General features: G+C 52.7%; 4 protein-coding genes across 4 annotated transcripts; 3 read left to right on the forward strand and 1 right to left on the reverse strand.

Annotated features, from left to right (window-relative positions):
- Positions 1-583: 583 nt before the first annotated feature.
- COCMIDRAFT_29865 (uncharacterized protein) lies at positions 584-1,199 on the forward strand (the record flags this gene model as incomplete). Its single annotated transcript, XM_007693951.1, has 2 exons — positions 584-769; positions 846-1,199. 2 exons carry the CDS (start codon positions 584-586, stop codon positions 1,197-1,199), a joined length of 540 nt encoding a protein of 179 aa, XP_007692141.1.
- A 154-nt stretch (positions 1,200-1,353) lies between these two features.
- On the reverse strand, positions 1,354-3,470 carry COCMIDRAFT_8931 (uncharacterized protein; the record flags this gene model as incomplete). The annotated part of the gene is made up of 2 exons (XM_007693945.1): positions 1,354-3,142; positions 3,190-3,470. 2 exons carry the CDS (start codon positions 3,468-3,470, stop codon positions 1,354-1,356), a joined length of 2,070 nt encoding a protein of 689 aa, XP_007692135.1.
- A 439-nt stretch (positions 3,471-3,909) lies between these two features.
- COCMIDRAFT_29867 (uncharacterized protein) lies at positions 3,910-4,454 on the forward strand (the record flags this gene model as incomplete). Its single annotated transcript, XM_007693952.1, has 2 exons — positions 3,910-3,982; positions 4,042-4,454. 2 exons carry the CDS (start codon positions 3,910-3,912, stop codon positions 4,452-4,454), a joined length of 486 nt encoding a protein of 161 aa, XP_007692142.1.
- Positions 4,455-5,523: 1,069 nt separating this feature from the next.
- On the forward strand, positions 5,524-7,534 carry COCMIDRAFT_106410 (uncharacterized protein; the record flags this gene model as incomplete). The annotated part of the gene is made up of 2 exons (XM_007693957.1): positions 5,524-6,481; positions 6,528-7,534. 2 exons carry the CDS (start codon positions 5,524-5,526, stop codon positions 7,532-7,534), a joined length of 1,965 nt encoding a protein of 654 aa, XP_007692147.1.
- Between the last annotated feature and the right edge of the window lie 1,353 nt (positions 7,535-8,887).

Here is an 8,887-nt window from a genome sequence, read left to right on the forward strand (position 1 = left end):
GGGGGGCATTGCGATGTGAACAATGCTTGCGAAAATACCTCCGAATATCATCGGTCCCATCATCGAGGTACCTCTAACTAGTCTAAAAAGTAAAAAGAAAAAAAAAAGAAAAAAGAGTCTGCGTAACACTCACAGCGTAGCCTTACAGACTTTTGATTATTCAGGACTAAAAGATATACTACAATCGTACTGGCAATAGCGTTTGGGGCAGGAAAAAAAAGACCAGGGGTCTCGAAATTACAGTACTCTCTATACTATCCATCAACCTTTTGACACCTACACACCTACATAGATGGATACTTTCACTAACCCCCTCCCCCCTTCCTTTTTCATTTCAGAAAATATCTAAACTCATTGTTTTACGTTTTACCCCACCGCTAAACCTTACCCACGTAGCCTTGTCAAAAACCTGTAACCTACAACTTTCCAAAACACACTATACGTACTTGGTAAAACCCTTTTTTCTTTCTCTTATGACGTCACCTCCCTCTTTCCTCTTCCAACCACCACCATCACCATCACCATCCTCCCCCTCTTCTATACAAACTCCCATACTCGCCTAACTTGACCTAACCAACCAACCATGCTCTCCACCATACTCGCCTTACCCACACTCCTCCTAACCCTCCACACCACCACCCTCATCCTCCCCACAATCTCCCGACTACGCCAATACGAATCCGCCAGCAAAACCGCAGCCCAGTATTCCAACACGGCAGCCGAAAAGCTGCGGAAAACCCAACTTACACAGGCAAGTGGGGTTATCGCTGTACGTTTTCTTGCCTTACTCTATCCACCCCATCCACCCCTACTTTACGCCTAATCTAACAATACACACATAAAAGACAACTATTTCTCTTATATCATGCTTGTATTTGTTATCAAGCCCGAGTATTCAGTACCAAGGCGTCACAGCGGGGGTAAATGCGGTAATATGCGGCTTGGCATACGTGCACATGGCGGGGTTCTGGAATGAGCGGGAGCAAACGCGGATTCCACTGGTCAAGGATTTCAACGAGGCGATTAGGGGGAGTGAGAAGGTGGTTTTGCTGTTGGGGACGTTGGGGGTGGGGTGGGGAGTTGCGGCGGGATTGTGGGTGGTTGGCATGGGGGAGGGTGTGGTAGGGTTGGTGATTTGGGGGGTGGCGGTTGGGGCTAGGGCTTGGGGGATTGCGGGGGAGATGGGGTGGAAGAGGTGATGATTTTACGATGATGATGATGATGATGAGGGCAAATGGTTATAGAGTAACTACATATTAATGTCTTTTATAAGAGTAATAATAATAGATTGGGTGGATATACGATAATATAATTGGGGTATCTAACTACTTTACCTGATCAACAAAACACAGGCTATGACTTCCCCTGGTACTGCATATCCTGTATTAAGCGCATGGTATCAACTTCCCGTACCCACTCTTCGATCCTCGCACCTGCCTCGCCGACAAGCCGCTCATACGTCTCATTGAGGAAAAAGAGGGAAGTGTGCGCCGTGACTTCATCCATGTTTTCCATGAATACAGGAATCCAGGTAGGATCCTTGTTGCCGTCGCCGTCTTTGGGCGGCAGCATGCAAAATTTCTTGAGCTTCTTACGTTTAACCGGAACACTTGTATCGGAATCTGTGCGTGGTGGGTGACTGCTGTGACTGTCGTGACTGTCGGTTGTAGAGAGAGTATACATGGATTCATTACGGCTGTCTGGCGGGGCCTGGTTCATGATGCGACTAGTGGAAAATTCATAGTGGCCATAGGGACCTCGATGCGGACCGGGCTGATCCAGGTGCAAGGCACTAACATCTTCCTCAATCCCCACAATTGCGGGAACGGCCTCTGGTGTTTCTGGCGCAGGCGTTATTCCCTGACGCAAATCTGCTTCACGCTGTCTCTGTCTCGCCTCCTTTTCTCTTTGCTCAGCCTCGGCTTGCCTTTGCTCTCTTTCCTTCTGCCTCTGCCTTTCCTCCCTCGACATGTTTCGCTCTTCTTCGTGCCTCTTTTGCTCGGCCTTTTCTTGCTCCTTGTAATTTCTCTCTTGTTCTTGCTGCCGCTTCTTCTCCGCCTTTCGCTGCTCTTTTTCCCATTTCTCCTCCAGCTTTGTGCGCTCGTTGATGATCTTGTTGCGAGCTTTTACAGCCCTTTGATATTCCTTGAGCGCCTGCTCATACTCCTTTTCTGCGACTTTGCGCTGGGCTTTGTCGCTAAATCGCACCAAATCTACAAATGGTGGCTCCTGGGGGATGGGTGGTATTTCAGGAAGATCAGGTGGGCCGTTTTGTTGAGTGTGTGAGTGATTAGACTCCAGGGCTTGTCCATCTTCTTGGCCCCCGATAGATGTCGGGGGTGGACTTGCTATAGGACCAGGGTGTACGTGAGCTAGTTCTGCATCAGATGATGTTACTGAGGGGCTTCTGATACTCTCTTGCTGGTTGGTGGGTGTCGAATGGTAGTGTGAGAGACTCGTTCCACTATCTTGATGATGAAACTGAAGGCTTGATGGATGTGAAGGCGAAGGCGAAGGCGACTTTGGACGCTGGGCACATGAAGGATTTGGCTTCTTGGCCCTTCCCGTGCTTACTGTGTAGTAGTTGATGAAGCGCACCCGAGGGACCGAGGGCATCATGGGATGACTGCTTTTTCTCTTGGCCTCGTCGTCTTCTTCCAGTGCCCGTATCCTAGCATATCTCTCCTTTAATTCTTTGTAATCCGCCATGGCACCTCCGAATTCAAGATGCGACTTGACGAGGCCTTTGGTGGCCTCGGCCAAGCCGTCTTTGTAGTGCTTAGTGAGCCAGTGCAAACTATTCTCCCAACCCTTTCTGTTTGGTAGGTGAACATCATTAGCGAAACTGGGGTTGTAATTTGGATCATTTGGCTTCGGGTTGAAGAGTGTGTTGATTCGGCTAGGCCTCTGTGCCGGGCTGGGGTCCTCGATAATGGCATCTTGTGGGGGTGGGGGTGCGTTGAAGATGCTACCTAGGCCAGCCTTGATAATGCCAGGGTGCATGCCCAGAAAGGGGACATCAAAGTTTAGGACTCCAATGATGCGATGGCGAAAGGCTAGAGCTATGTCTGCGGCAAGCAAACCGCCCATGGAGTGACCGACCAGAATAATGTCTGTCCAGGGGTCCTCATGAGGGGCGAGCCTGGCGGCTGTTAGCGGGGGTGCAAGTCGCGCAGGCGTGTAGCGTACCAAGCTGAAAAGTTGTCTCTGGCGATTTGCAGCGAGTCCCGTGACTTGTAGCGGGGGTATACTTTTGTGTGGACTACGTGAGAGTCTGCAAGAGTGACGGTGACGAGATTATGGACGTGGGCCGGGAAGCTTCTAAAACTTGTTTCATCGCCCATGAAGCCATGGATGTAGATGAGGAGTAGGCGGCGACGGCCAGAGTCTTCAAGGGCGGGGTCTGGGACGAGGGACTGGGTAGACGAGGAGCGTGGATCTTTTGAGGACATGGACAAGGAAGCAGACATGGCTGAATAGGGAGGGGGCGCGTCTTGGGCTGGAGTGGAATTCCGCGGGGGCAGTGGTGGTGGGCGCGTATGGTGCTCTGGGGGGGCCAAGGCAGGCAACGGCGAAGGCGACGTCATGGCTGGGCGAACTAGAGTTGCAGCGGCAGTGGCTTGCGGCTGCAGCAACTATCACTACATGTGGATATTGTTGTGTGGGAGAGAATAACGGTTTTTTGGGGGGAGGGGGGGATTGGGATGGTGTCGACGATGATGTTAATACATGGCTTGGTACAAGGCGCAGCAAGGCGGAAGACACTGCAGAGGGGCAATGTGGGGGTGCAGCAGTGCAGCAGCGAGGGCGGACAGGCCACAAGTGGTTTAGCCTGGCAGGAGCTGACTGCAGCATCCGAGCAGTCACGTGATGAAACAATTTGTTGAGGCAGCAACATTGCAGGGAAACATGTGTTCCTGGACATGGCGTGGTGGACTGGGGGAAAACAGTGGTGATTGCAGGCATAGGCCGCCACCAAAACGTACGCGACGAGTGCTATAGCAGGCCATGATTAGCACCCATACCGTATTCATGGTGGAGGCGATGAGCGGCGGAGATTGGAGCCAAGACAGGCAACGCTCGTGCATGTGGAGTGGAGGAGCGGCGACAAGCGTCGTGATGACGACGAAGACGACGACGAAGACGACGGCCTGACGAGGATGGGCATGCTGGCGAGACGGGCCTTTGGGGGGTTACTTGCAATGGGGGGGAGACGAAGGCGGCTTGGCAATAAAAGGACGTGTGGGACGAGTCGTGTACACGGCAAAGCAGTTAGTCGGGCGTGGTTAGTTGTAGGTGCGACAAGACCAGACGACAGCAAGGCGGCAGCTAAGAATAACCTCGAGCGTTTGCGGGTCTGCTTGTCCAGTGTTTGGGAATTGGGGTTCCTGAGCGACGGCGTGGGCGCCATGACTGCACCTGCACCTGCAGACGGGACGGGTGGTGGCTACTAGTGATAGGTACTTAGTGTAGTAGCATATGCATGCATCTGCATCCAGCCAACCGGCCAGACGACGGCGACGGCGACGGCGACGGGGGCGACGACGGGCGACGAGTACCGTGGGACGCGACCATGTTATTCTCCGATGTGATTGATTGCATGCCACGTACTGAATGAATACGAAGGCCGATAACGCATTTCATGGGACCTATGACATGTACTTGGCGCGTGTGCAATGAATGAATGATACAGTGTTATACCATCCATCCACAGGCCCTCGGACCCGGCGCACATTGATCCATAGCAGCATCGGGATTGCGACGCTGGTTCGCTGACGGGCAGCCGCGTCCTGGCCGTGCCGGGGGTGGATCCTGCTATTCCTGGACGTCTTATCTCGCTTGTGCGCCAATCAGCCTTGCCAGCCCTGTCCCCATGTCTCGTGCTCGTTGCCTCGCTGCCTCAGTCTCCGTCTCTTTGTCTCCCTCTCCCACGCCCACAGAGGGCCCGTTCCCGTCGCCGATTGCAGACGCCAACAATCCCTTTGCTGCCGCCGCCGCCGCCGCTACCTCCCTCTCCCATCCATCCATCCTCCCAAAAAAAAGGCCCTCGTGTTTGCGCGACACCCTTCACGCCCGTCACTCCTTTGCCCGCTGCTGCTGCTGCCGCTTCCATGCTGCCACTTTGAAGCTTCCCCTTTGCGCGTGTGTATATGCCCAATTCGGCTGCTTGTCACCTCGCCTCGCCCACACACTGACCCCCAGCCCGCCAGGCCCCATTGCTTCGCCGCTGACCAGGCTTCCGCTCCTTTCTCGCCATTCACTCGCTCGTGCTCGCCATCGGCCTCCATTGACTGGATCCCTTGCCTCGTCTGCTCTAATTCCGGTCTTTCAACTTTGCTACGCTCCTTACCTGCCGGAAACTTTGAAAACAGCAGAAACATCAAAAACAAACAACACATGTTCCGCCAATACATCCGCCTCACTACCACCACCACTACTACTACTACTACTACCACCACCACCACCACCACGCCTGCACCGTTGGCCCTGGCCCTCTAGCTTTGGTCACATTGTCGCGACTTTATGGACGGTCCTGCCAACCCCACCCTCGTATCGAGAATTCATTCGCGCCATCGTTACCAAGCCCAACAAGCTCCCCAGCAAAGGTTTCCTGCACCCGACCAGCAACAGCCACGCGACCAATTCCTAGCCCCAGGACCTGACGCCGGACCCAGAAGCAGAGAGAGTATGAGCAGAGGCCATCGCTTCTTCCACCGTCGCGCTGTGCTGGACAATGTTGAAATCGTCACGGTCCTTGCTACAGTCGACGAAGCTGGCAATGTCATCGCCCAGGAAACACTACTGCCTGCGCCGCCACCATCTTTGCCAGATGTAATCGCTACTGCTGCTGCTGCCATGGTTTCTGCGGCACCAGTCGCTCAGCCAGTTCAGCTAGCACTTCCTTCAGTTGTGCCTGCTATACCCGCTGTCCCCGTTGCGCCCATTCCCGCACAACCGCCTGTGCCTGTACCTGCGCCTGCGCTACCATCTGTGGCTCCTGCCGTGCCGTCCTCTGTAGCTGCTCCTGCACTGCCAGTTGCGCCTGATACTGCGATGCCCGTACCCGATACTCCGTTGCCTGTGCCCGATACCGCATTACCTGATACCGCACTGCCTGTACCTAATTCTGCGGTTGCGGCACCCGTACCCGATCCTGCACTGCCAGCTATACCCACGCTTGCAACATCTTCTGTGGCTGTTCCTACGGTGCCAACCCTGTCTGCTCCAGCGCTGGCAGCTGTTCCTGCGGTGCCTTCTGTACCTGTTCCTGTTCTACCATCTGTGCCAGCAGTACCGCCGTTTCCCACCGATCTGGTCGTCCCAGCTGTCCCAGCGTATCCTTTTCCGTCGCTGAACTATGTCGCGCAACCCGTAGTTACATCTGCTTCTAGTGCTTCATCAATGCTTTCTTCGATCCAAAGCACTGCCACGCCATCTCTTCCCTCTGCTATCAACTCGGCCACTAACACGACCCTATCATGTAAGCATGCCGTATTTCCATATTTGTTCCCCACTAACGCTGACAGCTACCTCATCACTGTTGTCGTCTTCTACTATCTTGGCCTCCTTTGATAGCATTTCGGCCTCGTCCGCAACGGACCTCGCTGTATCAGTCAATGCCGTCCCGACTCGCTCACTCTCTGATTCACAGTCTGTTGCTGCTTCCACCAGGACGTCACTCACACAGGCAATAATCAGCTCAAACTCGGCTCGCAGCATTGCCTCTGCTTCGAGTGTCCCAACTACCTCGAGTGTACCGACTACAACCGCCAATTATGGCGGCTGGGGCGGTAGTGCGCCTGGCACCGCAGGAGTCCCTGCTCCAACTACCTCAGCTACGTCATCTGCCGACTCCAACTCCAGCCCTAGTGCTCTTGAAACGCCCAAAGTAATTGGTAGCGTGTTAGGGAGTCTTGCCGGGGTTGCCCTCATCTTGGCCTTGATATTGTTTCTTTTGAAACGCCACAAGCAGAAGCGAGGCGGTGCTCTACAGCTCACTGGCGACGATCACCACCAGGAAAGCAGCCGGTCCATGACCCAGGCGCCTGCCCCAAGCAACACCCTTGTACCTATCGCCTTTCTCAAACGCTTTTCTGGCATGTCTGGCAAGACGGCCGAGACTAGCACGAGCGCTGGTGAGCGGAGCTTTCAACGGGTGTCGGGTCGCAAGTTGCCATCTGCATTCAGTGAAGGCATGACGTCTGATCAATTCTCTCGTGGAGGCACAATGTCTGGTTCATCATTCTACCAAGACGACCACGGCCTCTATGGTGGCGCAAGTCTGTCTAAAGAGATGGGCAAGGAGATTGGCGAGAGCTCTGCCCCACGTGAATCAGGACAGATGAGCTTTCGACCCAGTCCTGCGAGAACACCCATCATCCGCCATCCCGACGATGGGAACCCTTTCGCAGATCGCCACCATCTCAGCCCGCCACATTCTCCTGTCGGCGAACTGCCTCCTAGAGGTACACTCGGAAGAAGCTTGCCCTCGGCCGACGGGTCGCGCTCAAGCAAATTCACCGAGAATGTTTGAACGACCTGTTAGCCTCTGCTTCTCTGTTTACTCTTTGTTTATACTTTATTCACGACACGCATGAAAATGCACATACTGTTTGGTTTTTTTTTGGGCTTGCCTACCAGCACCCCACAGCTGGTTTTGGGTCGGCCATCTGGTCTCAGTTATACCCCTTGGATTTTTTGTCGGACAATGGCCTTTCTCACTCGCCCTCATACTGTCCCTAATCCGGTCGGCCCCATGCTGGTTTGGCCCGATAAAATAATGTCTTGTCTTTTTCCTTCGTTTCTTTGAATGTGTGTTTTGTTTTTTGGTCGGCGTGTTCAATTCTCTGACGACTATCGCTTTTGAGCCTCGGGCTTGAGAGCGAAATGCGGTTGTTTCCATACCCTTTTGGCGTTGTTCAAGCTGAGCAAATATTGCTCCGGTTCTACGCCTCACTTTTTTTTGTTTAAAACTAGCCCTACATACATATATGTATGTGTGTATGTACTTATTGTCTTTCTGGTGGGACCATCCTTTGATGGATGAATAGGGTAGTCGTGTGAATATGGGTTCGCACCATGTTAGTGTATCTGAGGGCGTGGAGGCTAGACGTCTAGTTGATACAAAGTGATCAATAGAGTGTCTGTCACGCCTTTAAAAGTATGGTTTTACTTGGTTCAATATGATTTTTTGATGCTGTGATGATTTGTGACTTTCGCTGCACATTACAACCACTCCCAGTGACGTTTTTTTTTAAAAAGAAGATACGCGATATAAGTAGGTCCAGGAACCTCTACTTACTTTGGTTGAATCCAAAAATTCTCTCTCTCTCTTTCCTCTTCCCCCAGCAGCCAGCAGATCCCAGCTCGCAGCAGCAGCAGCAGCGAGTAAACAAATTCAAACAACTCAACTCAAACAACAAATCACATACACCAGTACCTTTTAAACCCCTCCCACCTCAATAACCATACCACCAATCTTTCCTCCCTCCATTTCTTTCTTTCCTTTCCCATTCCTCTCATCCCATCCCAACCAAACATAAGCCCCCCCCCCTTCGATAAACTTTATCCGCCCCTCCCCCCCCTTCTCGGATGAATTTTAACTGTATACCGCCGAGTACATGACCGAGAGTTCATTGATAATCATAATCGCTTTTTCTTAGCATTGCCCGGGGGGGAAAGGGTCTAGATTTCCACAACTTGGCTTTGTGCAGTTTTATGGGTCGGCTGGGGGTGGGGGAAGGGAGGTTTTTTTTTTCTGGAGCGCATACTTGGGCTTCTTGTTGTTGTTGAGGTTAAAGGTTAAAGGTACTTGGAATATTCTCGTGATTGATTTTTTCTACATGACTTTCGCGCTCGTGTGTGTGTGTGTGTGTGTGTGTGTGTG

This window comes from Bipolaris oryzae, assembly GCF_000523455.1.
Source record: "Bipolaris oryzae ATCC 44560 unplaced genomic scaffold scaffold_190, whole genome shotgun sequence".
Classification (NCBI taxonomy): domain Eukaryota; kingdom Fungi; phylum Ascomycota; class Dothideomycetes; order Pleosporales; family Pleosporaceae; genus Bipolaris; species Bipolaris oryzae.